This window comes from Cynocephalus volans, chromosome 1 (genome assembly GCF_027409185.1).
Source record: "Cynocephalus volans isolate mCynVol1 chromosome 1, mCynVol1.pri, whole genome shotgun sequence".
NCBI lineage: Eukaryota > Metazoa > Chordata > Mammalia > Dermoptera > Cynocephalidae > Cynocephalus > Cynocephalus volans.
In genome coordinates this window covers 178,180,559-178,206,672 of record NC_084460.1, presented here as the reverse complement: position 1 = coordinate 178,206,672, position 26,114 = coordinate 178,180,559, and the positions used below count along the sequence as shown (strand labels likewise).

The 26,114-nt window shown below is 42.6% G+C and overlaps 3 protein-coding genes across 3 annotated transcripts; all 3 read left to right on the top strand.

Annotated features, from left to right (window-relative positions):
- The first annotated feature begins 303 nt into the window (after positions 1-303).
- LOC134371609 (keratin-associated protein 21-1-like) lies at positions 304-702 on the top strand. Its single transcript, XM_063088450.1, has one exon. The coding sequence runs from the start codon at positions 304-306 to the stop codon at positions 700-702; it is 399 nt and encodes a 132-aa protein (XP_062944520.1).
- Positions 703-10,392: 9,690 nt separating this feature from the next.
- LOC134371479 (keratin-associated protein 21-1-like) lies at positions 10,393-10,815 on the top strand. The gene has a single exon (XM_063088290.1). It carries the CDS (start codon positions 10,393-10,395, stop codon positions 10,813-10,815), a length of 423 nt encoding a protein of 140 aa, XP_062944360.1.
- A 9,693-nt stretch (positions 10,816-20,508) lies between these two features.
- LOC134371495 (keratin-associated protein 21-1-like) lies at positions 20,509-20,931 on the top strand. The gene has a single exon (XM_063088291.1). The coding sequence runs from the start codon at positions 20,509-20,511 to the stop codon at positions 20,929-20,931; it is 423 nt and encodes a 140-aa protein (XP_062944361.1).
- The last annotated feature ends 5,183 nt before the right edge of the window (positions 20,932-26,114 follow it).

Below are 26,114 nucleotides of genomic sequence, written 5' to 3'. Positions count from 1 at the left end.
TGTCATGGTCATAAAATTCAATGATGGTTGTGTCAGCTTGGGTCCATCGAAAATGGATCCTTTTCTTTCAAGGCTTGAGAAAATTCCTGGGGAAGCAGGAAATCAATTATAAATCCCTAACAAAATGATTGCCCACAGAATGAGCTCATTTTAGGCAAATGGTTGTTAAATGAGAGAACAAAGCCCACGTGAGGGTTGACCTATTCATCCCAGTAAGTATATAAAGGTCCTGGAAGAGAGGACGACACTCACACTTCAGCAATATCCTCCTACCTCTTGACTGAAACCTCACCTCCTGACACGATGTGTGGCAACTACGGTGGAAACTCCTGTGGGGGCTGTGGCTCCGGCTGTGGCTGCGGTTGTGGATACGGCTCTGGCTGCGGATGCGGCTCTTGCGGTGGCTGTGGCTCTGACTGTGGATATGGCTCTGGCTGCGGCTCTGGCTGTGGATACGGCTCTGGCTGTGGATGTGGCCCCGGCTGTGGATACGGCTCTTGCGGTGGCTGTGGCTCTGGCTGTGGATACGGCTCTTGCGGTGGCTGTGGCTTTGGCAGTGGCTGTGGCTCTGGCTGTGGCTCCAACTGTGGATACGGCTCTGGCTGTGGATACGGCTCTAAATATGGACTAGGCTGTGGATATGGCTCTGGCTCCTGTGGCTACCGGCCACTTTGCTACAGAAAATACTATACCTCTTGCTGATTCCCATGACGGCAGATCCTTCTTGCCTCTGAAATGACCACTCCAAGTACAATGGCGGTAGAAATCCTCCCTATCCTTTCACTTCACTCCGAAGTAAGAATTGATTATTGTCTGCGGGGGACCTGATTTAATGTCGAAGGATCTGTCTTCAGCTGACGGTGACTGAGGGGTTTCATCACATCCCTGGAAACCAAAGATCTTATCCCGATCACTTTTCAAACATGAATCCCTACATCCTTTTCTCCTTCTTCGCACGTGGGGCTATGTGCAGAAGCCCAGGGAGGGCTATAGGATTGGAGTTACTAGAGTGGAACAACAAAAGCAGTTTCTGAATAAAAGGCTTTGTTTCCTGAGAAGTCCGGTCTCATGTGTATCAGGGTGACAATGGATTTCAGGATTTGTGGCCTGATGGAAAGCGGGGGGACCGAAACTTAATATAAAATAATTTGTTTTCTTTAACTCTTCGAATCCAAGTATTACCTCTTGCTCATAACTTGTCATTTATGAAGGTTATTTTGTTACGTATATAATGAAACGTGAACACAAATCTCACCCTCGAAATCTCATACCTTGCGTGAATAAAGGATTGGGATAGGGAGATCAATGGGAAAAGGAACCTAGTCTTGAGATGTAAGGCACAGGTCGAGAAGTGAGTGGCTGGAACCTGGGTTTGAGTCTTGGTAATCAAGAGGCAAGACTGCTAGTTTAATGTTACCACATTTTGCAAGAGGAGAAATGAGAAATCTTGGAGTCAGCAGATAAGGCTATTGCAGCTGCTCAAGGAAATCAGAAAGGACCTTGATCCTTCTCTCTCTCCTCCCATTCCTGTTCTCCCCCTTTTGCTGTGTGACTTTGTCCCTCATGGTTTCAAAGTGGGTGCGGTGTATGACCGACATCATGTTCATGGTCTGGGCAAGGAAGGAACAGAAGGATGGACAAATGGCCAAGAGCGTCAGGTCTCATTAAAAACCTTGTCTGTGTATGCGTGAAGGGAACACTTCCTGGAAGACTTTTGACCACCCGTCTTTGAACAGTAGTGTGTCATGTGGACGGTGTTCGCTGAAGAGGGTAAAACCAAAAGCGTTGTGGGCAGGGGTTGTGCTAGTCAGCCCCCAGTGTTCACCAAATCCTGATAGGTCTTGAATATCAGAGGTAAGAACCAGGTTTGAGAAAGCAAAATCTTTGGCACATGGAAGGATGTGTTTCCAAGAACACCAGCTTTGGCAGGGGCACAATCGATGTGCTCACACAGCTTTTCCTTCCCTGTTCGTTTCACGTCATTGTTGGTCCACACAGGATGCTGTCTAGTTGCGAATGTTTATTTGCTATATTAACCTGTTAATTTTTCTCTACTCCTCTTATTTCCATTCTCAAGCCCATCCCTCATTCACGGCCATGCTGTAATTCATGGTATCTCATAGGTGGCCACCCACCCATTTCTTTCCATGAAAGTTCTGTGAGTGGTGGTCATTCTATTATGCATTTTCAATCTACATGAATGGTATTATTATGCACCTTTTCCTAAGAGTTTTTTTCTTCTCACAGCACGATTGTTGTTGAAAGATCCATCTGTGCCTCTGTATGCACATTTAGTCCATTCTTTCCGGTTGCCGCATGGTGCTCCGTGTGCTTCATACACGAGATGTTGCCCACTCTCTATGTCAGTGATGCACACTTGACCGCCCCCAGCTCCTCTTCTCCACATTTCCACAGTGAACACACGGCCCCTACGGACCTCTGTGAGATTGCGCCGAGTTCGGAACTGTTGGGAGAAACGGTGTGTGCACATGTAATTTTACCAAGTACTGCCGGGTTAGTCTCCAGAAGGTCTGTACTAGTCCAAACCCTAACACTGCAATTCTCGTGTCCTCACGTTACGTTCCCAAACTTGGCATGACCTAGCCTTTGAATGGTACTCGTTTAAGTAAAAAAGTGATTGACTCTTGTTATTTGAAGTTCTATTTCTCTAACCACTAATGAGTTTGGACATTTTTAATGACTTCTGATTATTCATTAACCTTTGTGTTTTTCTTTCCTATCTTTGGCATTGGTTTTCTTTCTAGTTTCTTCTTGATTTGTAGGAGTTGATTGTATGTGTTCGGACCTATTCTCTTTAGACTTTGAAAATATCTCCTACAATGTGATTTTCGTTTTTGTCCATAGTGTGCAGAACTGAACAAAAATTTTAACTGTATGCTTTGTGGTTCTTAAAATCTCTGAGTTAATCTATGCCTTGAGAATGTGGACTAAATTGATCCACACCGTTTGCTTCTCCGTTGAAATTTAGTGGTTCTGTAAGTAATGAACAATGGACCACGGAGGGTGAAATCTGGGCAACGCATATCAGAAGGATAGGGCTTAGAAAGTGCGAAGAAATGATGCCCATTTCTTGTATGTGCAAGAAGAGGAGCATTATGCTTGAGGGGAGCTTTGATGCGTTGCACCTGCTGTTAGAGTCGGTATTCCCTCATTTGTCAGATCTGTGTATAAGAGCAGCCCCAGAACCGGGCATGGAGAGAGATGAGACCAGCAAAGCATTTGTGGCAGACCTCATTGTCTTGGTGGTCAATTAGTGTGGTAACAGACAGGTTATATTTCATTTCATTTTTGCTTTTTATTGTGGCAAAACAAATATAGCATGAGAATTTCGATGTTAAGCATTTTTAAACATAGGAGTGCATGGACTTAATTCCATTTGCCATGCTGCATAACCACTACCTCTATCTATTTCTAAGCCATTTTTTGTCATCCTAAGTATAAATTGCGTACCTACTTACCCATCACTACTCATTATTCACTTTCCCTCATTTCTGGTAACCTCTAAGCTATGCCCGTCTCCAGAAGTGCTGTACCATATGTTTCACCTTAAAGAATTGTGACCTCTTGGTGGGGAGAACATTCAACATTCATTCTCTGTAGTTACTATTTGAAGTTATACAGTCATTGGTCATTGGCTGTAGTTCGCCCTTTCTTGCTCTTTAACACTAGAGCTCTTTGGTTTTGTTCTGTTTTGTTTTGTTTTTTTTTTTCCGAAAAATTTGATTTTTCTACAATTGTGGGGAACAGTGTTGAGTATCAATATCTGTGGTACCATGTGTGATGATCATATCAGCATAATTACCATATCGGTCATTTAAAATATGATCATTCCTTGTGGCTGTTATTCAATCTCTCGCTGACACTCCTCTCCCTCCCCTTTCCGTTTCCCACCTCTAGTAACCACAATTGTCTTCTCTCTTCCTGAAATTTCACGGTGTGACTGTGATTGCTGTGTGTTTCTCTTTCTTTCTTTGCTTGTTTCTCTCTCTCTTTCTTTTTCTCTTTCTCTCTCTGTTTTTCTCCTCTCCTTTCCGTTTATTTTGTGTTCCCATTATGAATGAGGTCCCGTTTTTCTCACCGTTTGCCTGGATTATTTGACTTAATGGAAACATCTCAAAGCGAATGGCAGAATTTCAGTCCCTTTTTTTGGCAGGGTGGTATTCCATTGTGCATATATACACATTGTCCTTACCCAGTCATGTGCTGATTTCCGCTTAGGTTGGTTCCAACTCTGAGCTGTTGTAAACATAACCGCAATAAACACGGGCCTGTACAAATCCTTTCAAAATGATGATAACCATTCTTTGTGATCTACACCCAGCAGTGGGGTTGCTGGACCTTTCCCCGTAATTCTGACTTGGCTGTATCCCATAGGTTTGCTAAGTTGTGCTTCTGACTTCAGTAGTTTCAGGAAACGTTTTGGTTTCCTTAGTCATCTCTTCTTTGACCCTGTGGTTGTTCAAAAGTATGTTGTTTAATTTCCAGACATTTGTCTAGTTTTCCAAGTTCTTCTAATTATTGATTTCCAGTTTGTTTCCATCATGGTCAGAAAGTATAGTTGATAGGAGTTTGATTTATGTGAAGTTGTCGGGACCTATTTGGTGGTCAAACATATAGTCGATTATAAATGTGCTGTTGGGTTCAGTGTGCATTCTGCAGCTGTTGGATGAAATGCTCTGTCTGTTAGGTCCATCTGGTGTATGGTGCTATAGAAATGCACGTGGGTTGCCTTATTGATTTTTCCTTCCCTATGATGTGTCCAATGCTGAGAGTGGGGTGTTCAAATCCCCAACTCTTATGGTGTCGGTGTCAATCTCTCCCTTTGATCTGATATTTGCTTTATATATGTGATTGCTCCAGTGTTGGGTGCATACCTATTTATAAGTGTTACATCCTCTTGCTGTATTGATCCCTTTAACGTTACGCAATGCCCTTCCTCATCTCTTAGACCAGGTTTTCCCGGTGTTTGATTTAGGATATAAATATAGGTATTTTGCTGGCTTAGTTTTTCATTTTTTTGGAATATCTTCCTCCATCCCTGCTCTTTCAGTCTAAGTGTGTCTTTGAAGGTCAGCTCTGTCTCTCATAGGCAGTACATGAATGGGTCACGTTTTCTTTATGCATTCAGACAGTCTGTGTCTTTTAATCGTGACATATAATGTTTTTAAATTTAAGGTATGTTATTGACATATGATGTCGTTGCCTTGGGATTGTCTTGGTTGTTTTTCAATAGTTTTGTATATTCTTTGTTCCTCTCATTGTCTGTCATGGTTTCTCTTTGTGGGTGGGTGGTTTTCTGTATTGAAGATGAGGTTTGACTCTTTTCTCTTTCTCATTGGTGTATCTGTGTTAGACCGCCAGCGTGGGTTATATACTTTGGTGTTTCAGGATGATCATTATGATTCTTTCGCTTGTAGATGGAGTGTAGGACTCTCCTCAGTGTTTCTTGGAGGGTTGAAATGGTGGTCATGATTTCCCTTCATTTTCCTTTGTCTGAGAGGAATCAAGAGGCGATGATGATTTCTCTTAATTTTGGTGAGTTATTTCTCCTTGGTTCATGGGAGATAGCTTTGCAGGTTATCATATTCTTGGCTGGCAGTTTTTCTACTCTCACTGCTTTTGTATATATCCTCCCATTCTCTCCTGGCTTGTATGGTTTCTGCTGAAAGTAGTCTGCTGTTAGTCTAAAGGGGATGCCCTTCTGTGTGATGATGCTATTCTGTTGCTCTTTGTAGAAATCTTCCTTAGTCTTTAACTCGTGACAGTTTGCCTACCGTGTGTCTCGGTGAAGATCTTTTCAGGTCGAATCAAATAGATCTATTTGGAAACTTTGAGTTTCCTAGATTTGGATGTTCATATCTTCCCCAAGACTAGGGTGGTAGGTTTTCAGCTCTTATACTTTTAAATTTGCTTTCACTACCTTTTTTGCTTTCTTTCCCTTCTGGAATGCCTGTAATTCAAATATTTGCTATCTTGATCACCTCCCCAAAGTCTTGTAGGCTTTGTTTGTTTATTTTCCTTCCTTCCACCCCACCCACTATTTTTCATCTTACTGGGTTATTTCCAAACATTTGTCTTCAAGATTAGACATTATTACTTCTCATGATGTAGTCTGTCTTTGAGACTCTTGGATAATGACGCAGTTTAAAAAATTTTTTTTATTCCATTCAAGGTATGCTTCTATTGGAGAAATTCTGTTTGACATTTAATAGTAGCTATGTGTTTGCTAAAGTGGTCATTTAGAACGTGAACGGTTTAACTGATTTCACTGGTTTGTTTGTCTGTATTCCCTTGTATCACAGTGAGCTCTTTCCAATTGAGGATATGAGTTCCTTTGGCAGAAGGTTGGTGATTTCTGATTTGTAGGGATCCATTCTAGGAGCACTGTTGTGTTTCTTTGGTGGTGTCATGTTCCCGTCTTTTAATTTTTTTATTTTTCGTGTGTCTTATTTCCCCGCATTGATACCTGGCAGTGGGTGCGGCTGGTAGTTGGGGCTGTGGCAGTGAGTCCCAGTTGGTCACTTCTCTGGCTGTGGGGAAGAATGCTATAATGCCGCAGCAGAGAGGGGCCGTGTCCAGCTGTTTTGTTGCACTCGGCTATTCTGACAGATGAGGCGAAAGAGGGGGCGCAGACAGCCACTGCTTGGACTGTGAGTGAGGCCCCTTAATGTTGGTGCCGAAGGAGCACAGCCAGGTGCTTCTCAGACACTGTTGGAAGCCAAAACACAGATCCAACACTGTGGTCCCTGTCAGCTGCTTCATGGTACATTGGCATTGCTGCTAAGAAGAACTGTTGAGGGTGAGACCTCCTGGCTGCTTCTCTGGGAGGGTTTAGATGAGCTCCACTTCCACTGGTAAAGGGCTACTCACCTGTGTTTTAATGTGGAGACCTGTGACTTGTTCTTCTGGGTTTGAAGCTTGGACTCACAGGACTGAGGCAGAGAAGGTGGAATGGCAGGGGTCCTGGTTGTCTCATGTCTGGCTGTGGGTGTGAGGGTACGGTGGTCCAGGAGGCCTGGAGTTGACTTTTCAGACCTGTATGGCTGGGTCCCAGCCACTCCTGGATCCAGGCCTCAAGGCTCTGGGATCAGGGGAATGTAGCAACTCGTGTGAGCATGCTGGGATGGCAGCGGAGTGTTAAGGCTGGGGAAAGCTGTGGCTACTGTCCCCAGGGCAGGGGGTGCTCTCACAATGGCTCTGGATTCAAGATGGTGCCAAACTGCATTGGTTTGGGTCATGAGGGTGGGGGTGGGGAGTGTACCGTATGTACTTCTGTGCTTCTGTGCTACAGAGCTGGAGTGCATGTGCTCTAGGCAGCTCCTTACCATTCAGTACAGGCTGCAAGAGCTGAGGACAACTCCTACAGCAGGAACTGCAGGCCCTAAAGGTAAGGATGGGGGTTGGTGTGAGCCCTCTGTCTACCTTTGCCGCCTGTATAGAATGTCTCTCCCGTGCCAATCCTCATGACAAAGACGTGGTAGATGAGGTGGCGGGCCTCTCTCTCCTCTCTCTGCTCCCATTTTCGGGTTCTGGGCTCCATGGGATCTCACCAAACTCTGATACTCTCGTGCACTCTCCCACACATGCTCCCAATGACGTTAATATGTATGAGTTGTATTGGAGCTTTTGGGTGAGATCTACTTGCCCTGCACACCTCTAGATGGCCATCTTACCCCAACTCCTCTTACTTGAATTTTTGCAGGGATGTCAGCGACTACTCACTGCTAGGTGTACATGACCCAGAGAAAGTTGCCATCTAATCGCAAAGGGAAACATTACAAGAAAAGGAGAGAAGCATAAACAAGATGGCAGTTGTAATTCCTTACATAGCAATAATTACCTGAAATCTAAATGGAATAAATTGTCCAACCCAAGACATACGATTACTGAACAGACCAATAAAAGAGAGAAAAAAGAAAAGAAAAAAAAAAAACCCAGGGAGAGTGAAACAGAAGACGAGACTCTGTGCTGCTTTAAGTGACTCACTTTACCTTTAACGTCAGCTATAGACTGATTGTGAAAGGATGGAAGAAGGTCTTCCATGCTATTAAAAAAGGTAGAGAGTATGTCGGAGTATACTGAAATCTTACATCTGTTTGTAATTCAAAATGTCTCAAACAAACAAAAGAGAAGGAATTTCATCATATATTTTCAAAGGTTCAGTTGATCCAGAAATAGAACAATTGGGAATATGCATACACCCATCATCGGAGCACCTACATATACAAAGCAAAGTTTAATAGACCTCAAGGTATTAGTAGCACTCAAGAGAGAGAGAGATATCTGTAAAACCATAAGTGTACGAAAAGTAACGACTCCACTTTCAACACTGGCTAGATCATTTCGATAGAGAATCAGTCAGGAGCATTTAGTCTGGAACTACGTTTTAGATGAAACGGATATAAGCGATGTATACAGAACATGTTATTAAATAGCAGCACAGTACACATTATTCTCAAATCTGCATGGAACCTTTCCATGAAGAAATCACAAATAAGGTCTCAAAACAAGTCCTAACATTTTCAGAAGCTTATCGACTTATCCAGCATGTTTTCTGAACACAAGGATGTAACTAGAAATAACTAATAGAAGGAAGTCCAGAAATTTCACAAACATGGAGAAATTAAGAACTATGGACCTAACCACCAAAGTGTCAAAGAAGAAAGAAAAAGGAAAGGTAAAACATTTCTGGATGCATGCAAACAAAAATGGAAACACAACACACCAGAACTTCTAAAATTTAGCAAAAGCAGCTCTAAGAGGACGGGGTTTGTAACACTAAACACCTGTATCAAACAAGCAACTGTCCCATGTAGACAACCTGACTTGACCCTCTAGTGAACCAGAATACAAATAAACAATCTATGCCATAGTTCGCAGAAGACAGAGGATAATAAAGATCGGAACAGAAATAAATGAAACAGAAAGTCAAATGCATTCAGAAAGATCAGGAGAGTTTTTGTTTATTAATAAAAATCAACAAAATGTCAGAGCTGCATTGAATGAGGAAGAAAAGGGAGAAGACTGAAATAAATAAACACAGAAATAAAGAGGAGACTTTGCCACTGATACCACAGCAATAAAATTCATGAGGCCACTATGCGCAGTGTCGTGCCAATAAATTGGATAACCTAGAAGAAATGGATCAATTACCAAGTCCATACGACCTAACCAAAATAATTCATGAAGAAATGGAAATGATGAAGGGAACAATAAGAAGTCAGTTGTCAATGGTCTCCCATTGAAAGAAAGCTCATAACCTGATGGCTTCACTGCTGAATTCTACAAAACGTTTAAAAAAGAACTAAGTACCTCAGAAAGGTCAACGATTACTCATTTCCTAATTGCAAGGTATCCAAACAAAAAGTACGATAAGTAAATTACATTTTAAAGTAGAGTTTTGTTTTTTTTGTTTTTTGTTTTTTTTTTGGAGAAGACAGATAAGACAAAAATGAGAATACTACTGTGAAGTCTGGGAGTATCACTCACCGATTGGCTTTACCCTTTATTGGGAAGCATGGATCTATAGCACCAATATGAGAGTCGTCCGAGTAAACCCACAGACAGTCTTGCATTGAACAATCGAACTTTCACAAAGATCTTGTTGATCTCAGGCCTGTTTCTCATTCGACGTGGACGCCTTTGGGTAAGTGTGTCTTTTCATATATAGGAGACATGATACGTCTGTGTACATAACTGACCAGCAGGGGTTTCAGAAAGAAACAATTTTGTCCCAGAGAAAGCGAGAAAGTCATGATCTGCTTGGAAAAGGCGGGGATAGGCAAGCTTTCCTTCAGGGAGATGGAGAACATTTCAGGGCGTGGTTGTAGCATTTGGAAATACTCAATTTATTGCCCAAAGTCTATGCAAGTAAGTTAGAGTCATTTTGCTGGAAAAAGACAAAGTACGGAGGTAGGAGAAAATGGGAACCAACGTGCTGCTGCTGGTGATACTTTTAATAGTATTGAGTAGAGCTTCTTCTTCAGTAAGTGCTTTCCAAGACCTTGACAGAGCAGTGCGATAACGAAACACACATTTATAGATGAAACATGTTTTGGTGATGTGTTCTGTCATGGTCATAAAATTCAATGATGGTTGTGTCAGCTTGGGTCCATCGAAAATGGATCCTTTTCTTTCAAGGCTTGAGAAAATTCCTGGGGAAGCAGGAAATCAATTATAAATCCCTAACAAAATGATTGCCCACAGAATGAGCTCATTTTAGGCAAATGGTTGTTAAATGAGAGAACAAAGCCCACGTGAGGGTTGACCTATTCATCCCAGTAAGTATATAAAGGTCCTGGAAGAGAGGACGACACTCACACTTCAGCAATATCCTCCTACCTCTTGACTGAAACCTCACCTCCTGACACGATGTGTGGCAACTACGGTGGAAACTCCTGTGGGGGCTGTGGCTCCGGCTGTGGCTGCGGTTGTGGATACGGCTCTGGCTGCAGATGCGGCTCTTGCGGTGGCTGTGGCTCTGACTGTGGATATGGCTCTGGCTGCGGCTCTGGCTGTGGATACGGCTCTGGCTGTGGATGTGGCCCCGGCTGTGGATACGGCTCTTGCGGTGGCTGTGGCTCTGGCTGTGGATACGGCTCTTGCGGTGGCTGTGGCTCTGGCTGTGGCTGTGGCTCTGGCTGTGGCTCCAACTGTGGATACGGCTCTGGCTATGGATACGGCTCTAAATATGGACTAGGCTGTGGATATGGCTCCCGCTATGGCTGTGGATATGGCTCTGGCTCCTGTGGCTACCGGCCACTTTGCTACAGAAAATACTATACCTCTTGCTGATTCCCATGACGGCAGATCCTTCTTGCCTCTGAAATGACCACTCCAAGTACAATGGCGGTAGAAATCCTCCCTATCCTTTCACTTCACTCCGAAGTAAGAATTGATTATTGTCTGCGGGGGACCTGATTTAATGTCGAAGGATCTGTCTTCAGCTGACGGTGACTGAGGGGTTTCATCACATCCCTGGAAACCAAAGATCTTATCCCGATCACTTTTCAAACATGAATCCCTGCATCCTTTTCTCCGTCTTCGCACGTGGGGCTATGTGCAGAAGCCCAGGGAGGGCTATAGGATTGGAGTTACTAGAGTGGAACAACAAAAGCAGTTTCTGAATAAAAGGCTTTGTTTCCTGAGAAGTCCGGTCTCATGTGTATCAGGGTGACAATGGATTTCAGGATTTGTGGCCTGATGGAAAGCGGGGGGACCGAAACTTAATATAAAATAATTTGTTTTCTTTAACTCTTCGAATCCAAGTATTACCTCTTGCTCATAACTTGTCATTTATGAAGGTTATTTTGTTACGTATATAATGAAACGTGAACACAAATCTCACCCTCGAAATCTCATACCTTGCGTGAATAAAGGATTGGGATAGGGAGATCAATGGGAAAAGGAACCTAGTCTTGAGATGTAAGGCACAGGTCGAGAAGTGAGTGGCTGGAACCTGGGTTTGAGTCTTGGTAATCAAGAGGCAAGACTGCTAGTTTAATGTTACCACATTTTGCAAGAGGAGAAATGAGAAATCTTGGAGTCAGCAGATAAGGCTATTGCAGCTGCTCAAGGAAATCAGAAAGGACCTTGATCCTTCTCTCTCTCCTCCCATTCCTGTTCTCCCCCTTTTGCTGTGTGACTTTGTCCCTCATGGTTTCAAAGTGGGTGCGGTGTATGACCGACATCATGTTCATGGTCTGGGCAAGGAAGGAACAGAAGGATGGACAAATGGCCAAGAGCGTCAGGTCTCATTAAAAACCTTGTCTGTGTATGCGTGAAGGGAACACTTCCTGGAAGACTTTTGACCACCCGTCTTTGAACAGTAGTGTGTCATGTGGACGGTGTTCGCTGAAGAGGGTAAAACCAAAAGCGTTGTGGGCAGGGGTTGTGCTAGTCAGCCCCCAGTGTTCACCAAATCCTGATAGGTCTTGAATATCAGAGGTAAGAACCAGGTTTGAGAAAGCAAAATCTTTGGCACATGGAAGGATGTGTTTCCAAGAACACCAGCTTTGGCAGGGGCACAATCGATGTGCTCACACAGCTTTTCCTTCCCTGTTCGTTTCACGTCATTGTTGGTCCACACAGGATGCTGTCTAGTTGCGAATGTTTATTTGCTATATTAACCTGTTAATTTTTCTCTACTCCTCTTATTTCCATTCTCAAGCCCATCCCTCATTCACGGCCATGCTGTAATTCATGGTATCTCATAGGTGGCCACCCACCCATTTCTTTCCATGAAAGTTCTGTGAGTGGTGGTCATTCTATTATGCATTTTCAATCTACATGAATGGTATTATTATGCACCTTTTCCTAAGAGTTTTTTTCTTCTCACAGCACGATTGTTGTTGAAAGATCCATCTGTGCCTCTGTATGCACATTTAGTCCATTCTTTCCGGTTGCCGCATGGTGCTCCGTGTGCTTCATACACGAGATGTTGCCCACTCTCTATGTCAGTGATGCACACTTGACCGCCCCCAGCTCCTCTTCTCCACATTTCCACAGTGAACACACGGCCCCTACGGACCTCTGTGAGATTGCGCCGAGTTCGGAACTGTTGGGAGAAACGGTGTGTGCACATGTAATTTTACCAAGTACTGCCGGGTTAGTCTCCAGAAGGTCTGTACTAGTCCAAACCCTAACACTGCAATTCTTGTGTCCTCACGTTACGTTCCCAAACTTGGCATGACCTAGCCTTTGAATGGTACTCGTTTAAGTAAAAAAGTGATTGACTCTTGTTATTTGAAGTTCTATTTCTCTAACCACTAATGAGTTTGGACATTTTTAATGACTTCTGATTATTCATTAACCTTCGTGTTTTTCTTTCCTATCTTTGGCATTGGTTTTCTTTCTAGTTTCTTCTTGATTTGTAGGAGTTGATTGTATGTGTTCGGACCTATTCTCTTTAGACTTTGAAAATATCTCCTACAATGTGATTTTCGTTTTTGTCCATAGTGTGCAGAACTGAACAAAAATTTTAACTGTATGCTTTGTGGTTCTTAAAATCTCTGAGTTAATCTATGCCTTGAGAATGTGGACTAAATTGATCCACACCGTTTGCTTCTCCGTTGAAATTTAGTGGTTCTGTAAGTAATGAACAATGGACCACGGAGGGTGAAATCTGGGCAACGCATATCAGAAGGATAGGGCTTAGAAAGTGCGAAGAAATGATGCCCATTTCTTGTATGTGCAAGAAGAGGAGCATTATGCTTGAGGGGAGCTTTGATGCGTTGCACGTGCTGTTAGAGTCGGTATTCCCTCATTTGTCAGATCTGTGTATAAGAGCAGCCCCAGAACCGGGCATGGAGAGAGATGAGACCAGCAAAGCATTTGTGGCAGACCTCATTGTCTTGGTGGTCAATTAGTGTGGTAACAGACAGGTTATATTTCATTTCATTTTTGCTTTTTATTGTGGCAAAACAAATATAGCATGAGAATTTCGATGTTAAGCATTTTTAAACATAGGAGTGCATGGACTTAATTCCATTTGCCATGCTGCATAACCACTACCTCTATCTATTTCTAAGCCATTTTTTGTCATCCTAAGTATAAATTGCGTACCTACTTACCCATCACTACTCATTATTCACTTTCCCTCATTTCTGGTAACCTCTAAGCTATGCCCGTCTCCGGAAGTGCTGTACCATATGTTTCACCTTAAAGAATTGTGACCTCTTGGTGGGGAGAACATTCAACATTCATTCTCTGTAGTTACTACTTGAAGTTATACAGTCATTGGTCATTGGCTGTAGTTCGCCCTTTCTTGCTCTTTAACACTAGAGCTCTTTGGTTTTGTTCTGTTCTGTTTTGTTTTGTTTTTCCGTAAAATTTGATTTTTCTACAATTGTGGGGAACAGTGTTGAGTATCAATATCTGTGGTACCATGTGTGATGATCATATCAGCATAATTACCATATCGGTCATTTAAAATATGATCATTCCTTGTGGCTGTTATTCAATCTCTCGCTGACACTCCTCTCCCTCCCCTTTCCGTTTCCCACCTCTAGTAACCACAATTGTCTTCTCTCTTCCTGAAATTTCACGGTGTGACTGTGATTGCTGTGTGTTTCTCTTTCTTTCTTTGCTTGCTTCTCTCTCTCTTTCTTTTTCTCTTTCTCTCTCTGTTTTTCTCCTCTCCTTTCCGTTTATTTTGTGTTCCCATTACGAATGAGGTCCCGTTTTTCTCACCGTTTGCCTGGATTATTTGACTTAATGGAAACATCTCAAAGCGAATGGCAGAATTTCAGTCCCTTTTTTTGGCAGGGTGGTATTCCATTGTGCATATATACACATTGTCCTTACCCAGTCATGTGCTGATTTCCGCTTAGGTTGGTTCCAACTCTGAGCTGTTGTAAACATAACCGCAATAAACACGGGCCTGTACAAATCCTTTCAAAATGATGATAACCATTCTTTGTGATCTACACCCAGCAGTGGGGTTGCTGGACCTTTCCCCGTAATTCTGACTTGGCTGTATCCCATAGGTTTGCTAAGTTGTGCTTCTGACTTCAGTAGTTTCAGGAAATGTTTTGGTTTCCTTAGTCATCTCTTCTTTGACCCTGTGGTTGTTCAAAAGTATGTTGTTTAATTTCCAGACATTTGTCTAGTTTTCCAAGTTCTTCTAATTATTGATTTCCAGTTTGTTTCCATCATGGTCAGAAAGTATAGTTGATAGGAGTTTGATTTATGTGAAGTTGTCGGGACCTATTTGGTGGTCAAACATATAGTCGATTATAAATGTGCTGTTGGGTTCAGTGTGCATTCTGCAGCTGTTGGATGAAATGCTCTGTCTGTTAGGTCCATCTGGTGTATGGTGCTATAGAAATGCACGTGGGTTGCCTTATTGATTTTTCCTTCCCTATGATGTGTCCAATGCTGAGAGTGGGGTGTTCAAATCCCCAACTCTTATGGTGTCGGTGTCAATCTCTCCCTTTGATCTGATATTTGCTTTATATATGTGATTGCTCCAGTGTTGGGTGCATACCTATTTATAAGTGTTACATCCTCTTGCTGTATTGATCCCTTTAACGTTACGCAATGCCCTTCCTCATCTCTTAGACCAGGTTTTCCCGGTGTTTGATTTAGGATATAAGTATAGGTATTTGGGCTGGCTTAGTTTTTCATTTTTTTGGAATATCTTCCTCCATCCCTGCTCTTTCAGTCTAAGTGTGTCTTTGAAGGTCAGCTCTGTCTCTCATAGGCAGTACATGAATGGGTCACGTTTTCTTTATGCATTCAGAATGTCTGTGTCTTTTAATCGTGACATATAATGTTTTTAAATTTAAGGTATGTTATTGACATATGATGTCGTTGCCTTGGGATTGTCTTGGTTGTTTTTCAATAGTTTTGTATAGTCTTTGTTCCTCTCATTGTCTGTCATGGTTTCTCTTTGTGGGTGGGTGGTTTTCTGTATTGAAGATGAGGTTTGACTCTTTTCTCTTTCTCATTGGTGTATCTGTGTTAGACCGCCAGCGTGGGTTATATACTTTGGTGTTTCAGGATGATCATTATGATTCTTTCGCTTGTAGATGGAGTGTAGGACTCTCCTCAGTGTTTCTTGGAGGGTTGAAATGGTGGTCATGATTTCCCTTCATTTTCCTTTGTCTGAGAGGAATCAAGAGGCGATGATGATTTCTCTTAATTTTGGTGAGTTATTTCTCCTTGGTTCATGGGAGATAGCTTTGCAGGTTATCATATTCTTGGCTGGCAGTTTTTCTACTCTCACTGCTTTTGTATATATCCTCCCATTCTCTCCTGGCTTGTATGGTTTCTGCTGAAAGTAGTCTGCTGTTAGTCTAAAGGGGATGCCCTTCTGTGTGATGATGCTATTCTGTTGCTCTTTGTAGAAATCTTCCTTAGTCTTTAACTCGTGACAGTTTGCCTACCGTGTGTCTCGGTGAAGATCTTTTCAGGTCGAATCAAATAGATCTATTTGGAAACTTTGAGTTTCCTAGATTTGGATGTTCATATCTTCCCCAAGACTAGGGTGGTAGGTTTTCAGCTCTTATACTTTTAAATTTGCTTTCACTACCTTTTTTGCTTTCTTTCCCTTCTGGAATGCCTGTAATTCAAATATTTGCTATCTTGATCACCTCCCCAAAGTCTTGTAGGCTTTGTTTGTTTATTTTCCTTCCTTCCACCCCACCCACTATTTTTCATCTTACTGGGTTATTTCCAAACATTTGTCTTCAAGATTAGACATTATTACTTCTCATGATGTAGTCTGTCTTTGAGACTCTTGGATAATGACGCAGTTTAAAAAATTTTTTTTATTCCATTCAAGGTATGCTTCTATTGGAGAAATTCTGTTTGACATTTAATAGTAGCTATGTGTTTGCTAAAGTGGTCATTTAGAACGTGAACGGTTTAACTGATTTCACTGGTTTGTTTGTCTGTATTCCCTTGTATCACAGTGAGCTCTTTCCAATTGAGGATATGAGTTCCTTTGGCAGAAGGTTGGTGATTTCTGATTTGTAGGGATCCATTCTAGGAGCACTGTTGTGTTTCTTTGGTGGTGTCATGTTCCCGTCTTTTAATTTTTTTATTTTTCGTGTGTCTTATTTCCCCGCATTGATACCTGGCAGTGGGTGCGGCTGGTAGTTGGGGCTGTGGCAGTGAGTCCCAGTTGGTCACTTCTCTGGCTGTGGGGAAGAATGCTATAATGCCGCAGCAGAGAGGGGCCGTGTCCAGCTGTTTTGTTGCACTCGGCTATTCTGACAGATGAGGCGAAAGAGGGGGCGCAGACAGCCACTGCTTGGACTGTGAGTGAGGCCCCTTAATGTTGGTGCCGAAGGAGCACAGCCAGGTGCTTCTCAGACACTGTTGGAAGCCAAAACACAGATCCAACACTGTGGTCCCTGTCAGCTGCTTCATGGTACATTGGCATTGCTGCTAAGAAGAACTGTTGAGGGTGAGACCTCCTGGCTGCTTCTCTGGGAGGGTTTAGATGAGCTCCACTTCCACTGGTAAAGGGCTACTCACCTGTGTTTTAATGTGGAGACCTGTGACTTGTTCTTCTGGGTTTGAAGCTTGGACTCACAGGACTGAGGCAGAGAAGGTGGAATGGCAGGGGTCCTGGTTGTCTCATGTCTGGCTGTGGGTGTGAGGGTACGGTGGTCCAGGAGGCCTGGAGTTGACTTTTCAGACCTGTATGGCTGGGTCCCAGCCACTCCTGGATCCAGGCCTCAAGGCTCTGGGATCAGGGGAATGTAGCAACTCGTGTGAGCATGCTGGGATGGCAGCGGAGTGTTAAGGCTGGGGAAAGCTGTGGCTACTGTCCCCAGGGCAGGGGGTGCTCTCACAATGGCTCTGGATTCAAGATGGTGCCAAACTGCATTGGTTTGGGTCATGAGGGTGGGGGTGGGGAGTGTACCGTATGTACTTCTGTGCTTCTGTGCTACAGAGCTGGAGTGCATGTGCTCTAGGCAGCTCCTTACCATTCAGTACAGGCTGCAAGAGCTGAGGACAACTCCTACAGCAGGAACTGCAGGCCCTAAAGGTAAGGATGGGGGTTGGTGTGAGCCCTCTGTCTACCTTTGCCGCCTGTATAGAATGTCTCTCCCGTGCCAATCCTCATGACAAAGACGTGGTAGATGAGGTGGCGGGCCTCTCTCTCCTCTCTCTGCTCCCATTTTCGGGTTCTGGGCTCCATGGGATCTCACCAAACTCTGATACTCTCGTGCACTCTCCCACACATGCTCCCAATGACGTTAATATGTATGAGTTGTATTGGAGCTTTTGGGTGAGATCTACTTGCCCTGCACACCTCTAGATGGCCATCTTACCCCAACTCCTCTTACTTGAATTTTTGCAGGGATGTCAGCGACTACTCACTGCTAGGTGTACATGACCCAGAGAAAGTTGCCATCTAATCGCAAAGGGAAACATTACAAGAAAAGGAGAGAAGCATAAACAAGATGGCAGTTGTAATTCCTTACATAGCAATAATTACCTGAAATCTAAATGGAATAAATTGTCCAACCCAAGACATACGATTACTGAACAGACCAATAAAAGAGAGAAAAAAGAAAAGAAAAAAAAAAAAAACCCAGGGAGAGTGAAACAGAAGACGAGACTCTGTGCTGCTTTAAGTGACTCACTTTACCTTTAACGTCAGCTATAGACTGATTGTGAAAGGATGGAAGAAGGTCTTCCATGCTATTAAAAAAGGTAGAGAGTATGTCGGAGTATACTGAAATCTTACATCTGTTTGTAATTCAAAATGTCTCAAACAAACAAAAGAGAAGGAATTTCATCATATATTTTCAAAGGTTCAGTTGATCCAGAAATAGAACAATTGGGAATATGCATACACCCATCATCGGAGCACCTACATATACAAAGCAAAGTTTAATAGACCTCAAGGTATTAGTAGCACTCAAGAGAGAGAGAGATATCTGTAAAACCATAAGTGTACGAAAAGTAACGACTCCACTTTCAACACTGGCTAGATCATTTCGATAGAGAATCAGTCAGGAGCATTTAGTCTGGAACTACGTTTTAGATGAAACGGATATAAGCGATGTATACAGAACATGTTATTAAATAGCAGCACAGTACACATTATTCTCAAATCTGCATGGAACCTTTCCATGAAGAAATCACAAATAAGGTCTCAAAACAAGTCCTAACATTTTCAGAAGCTTATCGACTTATCCAGCATGTTTTCTGAACACAAGGATGTAACTAGAAATAACTAATAGAAGGAAGTCCAGAAATTTCACAAACATGGAGAAATTAAGAACTATGGACCTAACCACCAAAGTGTCAAAGAAGAAAGAAAAAGGAAAGGTAAAACATTTCTGGATGCATGCAAACAAAAATGGAAACACAACACACCAGAACTTCTAAAATTTAGCAAAAGCAGCTCTAAGAGGACGGGGTTTGTAACACTAAACACCTGTATCAAACAAGCAACTGTCCCATGTAGACAACCTGACTTGACCCTCTAGTGAACCAGAATACAAATAAACAATCTATGCCATAGTTCGCAGAAGACAGAGGATAATAAAGATCGGAACAGAAATAAATGAAACAGAAAGTCAAATGCATTCAGAAAGATCAGGAGAGTTTTTGTTTATTAATAAAAATCAACAAAATGTCAGAGCTGCATTGAATGAGGAAGAAAAGGGAGAAGACTGAAATAAATAAACACAGAAATAAAGAGGAGACTTTGCCACTGATACCACAGCAATAAAATTCATGAGGCCACTATGCGCAGTGTCGTGCCAATAAATTGGATAACCTAGAAGAAATGGATCAATTACCAAGTCCATACGACCTAACCAAAATAATTCATGAAGAAATGGAAATGATGAAGGGAACAATAAGAAGTCAGTTGTCAATAGTCTCCCATTGAAAGAAAGCTCATAACCTGATGGCTTCACTGCTGAATTCTACAAAACGTTTAAAAAAGAACTAAGTACCTCAGAAAGGTCAACGATTACTCATTTCCTAATTGCAAGGTATCCAAACAAAAAGTACGATAAGTAAATTACATTTTAAAATAGAGTTTTGTTTTTTTTGTTTTTTGTTTTTTTTTTTGGAGAAGACAGATAAGACAAAAATGAGAATACTACTGTGAAGTCTGGGAGTATCACTCACCGATTGGCTTTACCCTTTATTGGGAAGCATGGATCTATAGCACCAATATGAGAGTCGTCCGAGTAAACCCACAGACAGTCTTGCATTGAACAATCGAACTTTCACAAAGATCTTGTTGATCTCAGGCCTGTTTCTCATTCGACGTGGACGCCTTTGGGTAAGTGTGTCTTTTCATATATAGGAGACATGATACGTCTGTGTACATAACTGACCAGCAGGGGTTTCAGAAAGAAACAATTTTGTCCCAGAGAAAGCGAGAAAGTCATGATCTGCTTGGAAAAGGCGGGGATAGGCAAGCTTTCCTTCAGGGAGATGGAGAACATTTCAGGGCGTGGTTGTAGCATTTGGAAATACTCAATTTATTGCCCAAAGTCTATGCAAGTAAGTTAGAGTCATTTTGCTGGAAAAAGACAAAGTACGGAGGTAGGAGAAAATGGGAACCAACGTGCTGCTGCTGGTGATACTTTTAATAGTATTGAGTAGAGCTTCTTCTTCAGTAAGTGCTTTCAAAGACCTTGACAGTGCAGTGCGATAACGAAACACACATTTATAGATGAAACATGTTTTGGTGATGTGTTATGTCATGGTCATAAAATTCAATGATGGTTGTGTCAGCTTGGGTCCATCGAAAATGGATCCTTTTCTTTCAAGGCTTGAGAAAATTCCTGGGGAAGCAGGAAATCAATTATAAATCCCTAACAAAATGATTGCCCACAGAATGAGCTCATTTTAGGCAAATGGTTGTTAAATGAGAGAACCAAGCCCACGTGAGGGTTGACCTATTCATCCCAGTAAGTATATAAAGGTCCTGGAAGAGAGGACGACACTCACACTTCAGCAATATCCTCCTACCTCTTGACTGAAACCTCACCTCCTGACACGATGTGTGGCAACTACGGTGGAAACTCCTGTGGGGGCTGTGGCTCCGGCTGTGGCTGCGGTTGTGGATACGGCTCTGGCTGCAGATGCGGCTCTTGCGGTGGCTGTGGCTCTGACTGTGGATATGGCTCTGGCTGCGGCTCTGGCTGTGGATACGGCTCTGGCTGTGGATGTGGCCCCGGCTGTGGATACGGCTCTTGCGGTGGCTGTGGCTCTGGCTGTGGATACGGCTCTTGCGGTGGCTGTGGCTCTGGCTGTGGCTGTGGCTCTGGCTGTGGCTCCAACTGTGGATACGGCTCTGGCTATGGATACGGCTCTAAATATGGACTAGGCTGTGGATATGGCTCCCGCTATGGCTGTGGATATGGCTCTGGCTCCTGTGGCTACCGGCCACTTTGCTACAGAAAATACTATACCTCTTGCTGATTCCCATGACGGCAGATCCTTCTTGCCTCTGAAATGACCACTCCAAGTACAATGGCGGTAGAAATCCTCCCTATCCTTTCACTTCACTCCGAAGTAAGAATTGATTATTGTCTGCGGGGGACCTGATTTAATGTCGAAGGATCTGTCTTCAGCTGACGGTGACTGAGGGGTTTCATCACATCCCTGGAAACCAAAGATCTTATCCCGATCACTTTTCAAACATGAATCCCTGCATCCTTTTCTCCGTCTTCGCACGTGGGGCTATGTGCAGAAGCCCAGGGAGGGCTATAGGATTGGAGTTACTAGAGTGGAACAACAAAAGCAGTTTCTGAATAAAAGGCTTTGTTTCCTGAGAAGTCCGGTCTCATGTGTATCAGGGTGACAATGGATTTCAGGATTTGTGGCCTGATGGAAAGCGGGGGGACCGAAACTTAATATAAAATAATTTGTTTTCTTTAACTCTTCGAATCCAAGTATTACCTCTTGCTCATAACTTGTCATTTATGAAGGTTATTTTGTTACGTATATAATGAAACGTGAACACAAATCTCACCCTCGAAATCTCATACCTTGCGTGAATAAAGGATTGGGATAGGGAGATCAATGGGAAAAGGAACCTAGTCTTGAGATGTAAGGCACAGGTCGAGAAGTGAGTGGCTGGAACCTGGGTTTGAGTCTTGGTAATCAAGAGGCAAGACTGCTAGTTTAATGTTACCACATTTTGCAAGAGGAGAAATGAGAAATCTTGGAGTCAGCAGATAAGGCTATTGCAGCTGCTCAAGGAAATCAGAAAGGACCTTGATCCTTCTCTCTCTCCTCCCATTCCTGTTCTCCCCCTTTTGCTGTGTGACTTTGTCCCTCATGGTTTCAAAGTGGGTGCGGTGTATGACCGACATCATGTTCATGGTCTGGGCAAGGAAGGAACAGAAGGATGGACAAATGGCCAAGAGCGTCAGGTCTCATTAAAAACCTTGTCTGTGTATGCGTGAAGGGAACACTTCCTGGAAGACTTTTGACCACCCGTCTTTGAACAGTAGTGTGTCATGTGGACGGTGTTCGCTGAAGAGGGTAAAACCAAAAGCGTTGTGGGCAGGGGTTGTGCTAGTCAGCCCCCAGTGTTCACCAAATCCTGATAGGTCTTGAATATCAGAGGTAAGAACCAGGTTTGAGAAAGCAAAATCTTTGGCACATGGAAGGATGTGTTTCCAAGAACACCAGCTTTGGCAGGGGCACAATCGATGTGCTCACACAGCTTTTCCTTCCCTGTTCGTTTCACGTCATTGTTGGTCCACACAGGATGCTGTCTAGTTGCGAATGTTTATTTGCTATATTAACCTGTTAATTTTTCTCTACTCCTCTTATTTCCATTCTCAAGCCCATCCCTCATTCACGGCCATGCTGTAATTCATGGTATCTCATAGGTGGCCACCCACCCATTTCTTTCCATGAAAGTTCTGTGAGTGGTGGTCATTCTATTATGCATTTTCAATCTACATGAATGGTATTATTATGCACCTTTTCCTAAGAGTTTTTTTCTTCTCACAGCACGATTGTTGTTGAAAGATCCATCTGTGCCTCTGTATGCACATTTAGTCCATTCTTTCCGGTTGCCGCATGGTGCTCCGTGTGCTTCATACACGAGATGTTGCCCACTCTCTATGTCAGTGATGCACACTTGACCGCCCCCAGCTCCTCTTCTCCACATTTCCACAGTGAACACACGGCCCCTACGGACCTCTGTGAGATTGCGCCGAGTTCGGAACTGTTGGGAGAAACGGTGTGTGCACATGTAATTTTACCAAGTACTGCCGGGTTAGTCTCCAGAAGGTCTGTACTAGTCCAAACCCTAACACTGCAATTCTCGTGTCCTCACGTTACGTTCCCAAACTTGGCATGACCTAGCCTTTGAATGGTACTCGTTTAAGTAAAAAAGTGATTGACTCTTGTTATTTGAAGTTCTATTTCTCTAACCACTAATGAGTTTGGACATTTTTAATGACTTCTGATTATTCATTAACCTTCGTGTTTTTCTTTCCTATCTTTGGCATTGGTTTTCTTTCTAGTTTCTTCTTGATTTGTAGGAGTTGATTGTATGTGTTCGGACCTATTCTCTTTAGACTTTGAAAATATCTCCTACAATGTGATTTTCGTTTTTGTCCATAGTGTGCAGAACTGAACAAAAATTTTAACTGTATGCTTTGTGGTTCTTAAAATCTCTGAGTTAATCTATGCCTTGAGAATGTGGACTAAATTGATCCACACCGTTTGCTTCTCCGTTGAAATTTAGTGGTTCTGTAAGTAATGAACAATGGACCACGGAGGGTGAAATCTGGGCAACGCATATCAGAAGGATAGGGCTTAGAAAGTGCGAAGAAATGATGCCCATTTCTTGTATGTGCAAGAAGAGGAGCATTATGCTTGAGGGGAGCTTTGATGCGTTGCACGTGCTGTTAGAGTCGGTATTCCCTCATTTGTCAGATCTGTGTATAAGAGCAGCCCCAGAACCGGGCATGGAGAGAGATGAGACCAGCAAAGCATTTGTGGCAGACCTCATTGTCTTGGTGGTCAATTAGTGTGGTAACAGACAGGTTATATTTCATTTCATTTTTGCTTTTTATTGTGGCAAAACAAATATAGCATGAGAATTTCGATGTTAAGCATTTTTAAACATAGGAGTGCATGGACTTAATTCCATTTGCCATGCTGCATAACCACTACCTCTATCTATTTCTAAGCCATTTTTTGTCATCCTAAGTATAAATTGCGTACCTACTTACCCATCACTACTCATTATTCACTTTCCCTCATTTCTGGTAACCTCTAAGCTATGCCCGTCTCCGGAAGTGCTGTACCATATGTTTCACCTTAAAGAATTGTGACCTCTTGGTGGGGAGAACATTCAACATTCATTCTCTGTAGTTACTACTTGAAGTTATACAGTCATTGGTCATTGGCTGTAGTTCGCCCTTTCTTGCTCTTTAACACTAGAGCTCTTTGGTTTTGTTCTGTTCTGTTTTGTTTTGTTTTTCCGTAAAATTTGATTTTTCTACAATTGTGGGGAACAGTGTTGAGTATCAATATCTGTGGTACCATGTGTGATGATCATATCAGCATAATTACCATATCGGTCATTTAAAATATGATCATTCCTTGTGGCTGTTATTCAATCTCTCGCTGACACTCCTCTCCCTCCCCTTTCCGTTTCCCACCTCTAGTAACCACAATTGTCTTCTCTCTTCCTGAAATTTCACGGTGTGACTGTGATTGCTGTGTGTTTCTCTTTCTTTCTTTGCTTGCTTCTCTCTCTCTTTCTTTTTCTCTTTCTCTCTCTGTTTTTCTCCTCTCCTTTCCGTTTATTTTGTGTTCCCATTACGAATGAGGTCCCGTTTTTCTCACCGTTTGCCTGGATTATTTGACTTAATGGAAACATCTCAAAGCGAATGGCAGAATTTCAGTCCCTTTTTTTGGCAGGGTGGTATTCCATTGTGCATATATACACATTGTCCTTACCCAGTCATGTGCTGATTTCCGCTTAGGTTGGTTCCAACTCTGAGCTGTTGTAAACATAACCGCAATAAACACGGGCCTGTACAAATCCTTTCAAAATGATGATAACCATTCTTTGTGATCTACACCCAGCAGTGGGGTTGCTGGACCTTTCCCCGTAATTCTGACTTGGCTGTATCCCATAGGTTTGCTAAGTTGTGCTTCTGACTTCAGTAGTTTCAGGAAATGTTTTGGTTTCCTTAGTCATCTCTTCTTTGACCCTGTGGTTGTTCAAAAGTATGTTGTTTAATTTCCAGACATTTGTCTAGTTTTCCAAGTTCTTCTAATTATTGATTTCCAGTTTGTTTCCATCATGGTCAGAAAGTATAGTTGATAGGAGTTTGATTTATGTGAAGTTGTTGGGACCTATTTGGTGGTCAAACATATAGTCGATTATAAATGTGCTGTTGGGTTCAGTGTGCATTCTGCAGCTGTTGGATGAAATGCTCTGTCTGTTAGGTCCATCTGGTGTATGGTGCTATAGAAATGCATGTGGGTTGCCTTATTGATTTTTCCTTCCCTATGATGTGTCCAATGCTGAGAGTGGGGTGTTCAAATCCCCAACTCTTATGGTGTCGGTGTCAATCTCTCCCTTTGATCTGATATTTGCTTTATATATGTGATTGCTCCAGTGTTGGGTGCATACCTATTTATAAGTGTTACATCCTCTTGCTGTATTGATCCCTTTAACGTTACGCAATGCCCTTCCTCATCTCTTAGACCAGGTTTTCCCGGTGTTTGATTTAGGATATAAGTATAGGTATTTGGGCTGGCTTAGTTTTTCATTTTTTTGGAATATCTTCCTCCATCCCTGCTCTTTCAGTCTAAGTGTGTCTTTGAAGGTCAGCTCTGTCTCTCATAGGCAGTACATGAATGGGTCACGTTTTCTTTATGCATTCAGAATGTCTGTGTCTTTTAATCGTGACATATAATGTTTTTAAATTTAAGGTATGTTATTGACATATGATGTCGTTGCCTTGGGATTGTCTTGGTTGTTTTTCAATAGTTTTGTATAGTCTTTGTTCCTCTCATTGTCTGTCATGGTTTCTCTTTGTGGGTGGGTGGTTTTCTGTATTGAAGATGAGGTTTGACTCTTTTCTCTTTCTCATTGGTGTATCTGTGTTAGACCGCCAGCGTGGGTTATATACTTTGGTGTTTCAGGATGATCATTATGATTCTTTCGCTTGTAGATGGAGTGTAGGACTCTCCTCAGTGTTTCTTGGAGGGTTGAAATGGTGGTCATGATTTCCCTTCATTTTCCTTTGTCTGAGAGGAATCAAGAGGCGATGATGATTTCTCTTAATTTTGGTGAGTTATTTCTCCTTGGTTCATGGGAGATAGCTTTGCAGGTTATCATATTCTTGGCTGGCAGTTTTTCTACTCTCACTGCTTTTGTATATATCCTCCCATTCTCTCCTGGCTTGTATGGTTTCTGCTGAAAGTAGTCTGCTGTTAGTCTAAAGGGGATGCCCTTCTGTGTGATGATGCTATTCTGTTGCTCTTTGTAGAAATCTTCCTTAGTCTTTAACTCGTGACAGTTTGCCTACCGTGTGTCTCGGTGAAGATCTTTTCAGGTCGAATCAAATAGATCTATTTGGAAACTTTGAGTTTCCTAGATTTGGATGTTCATATCTTCC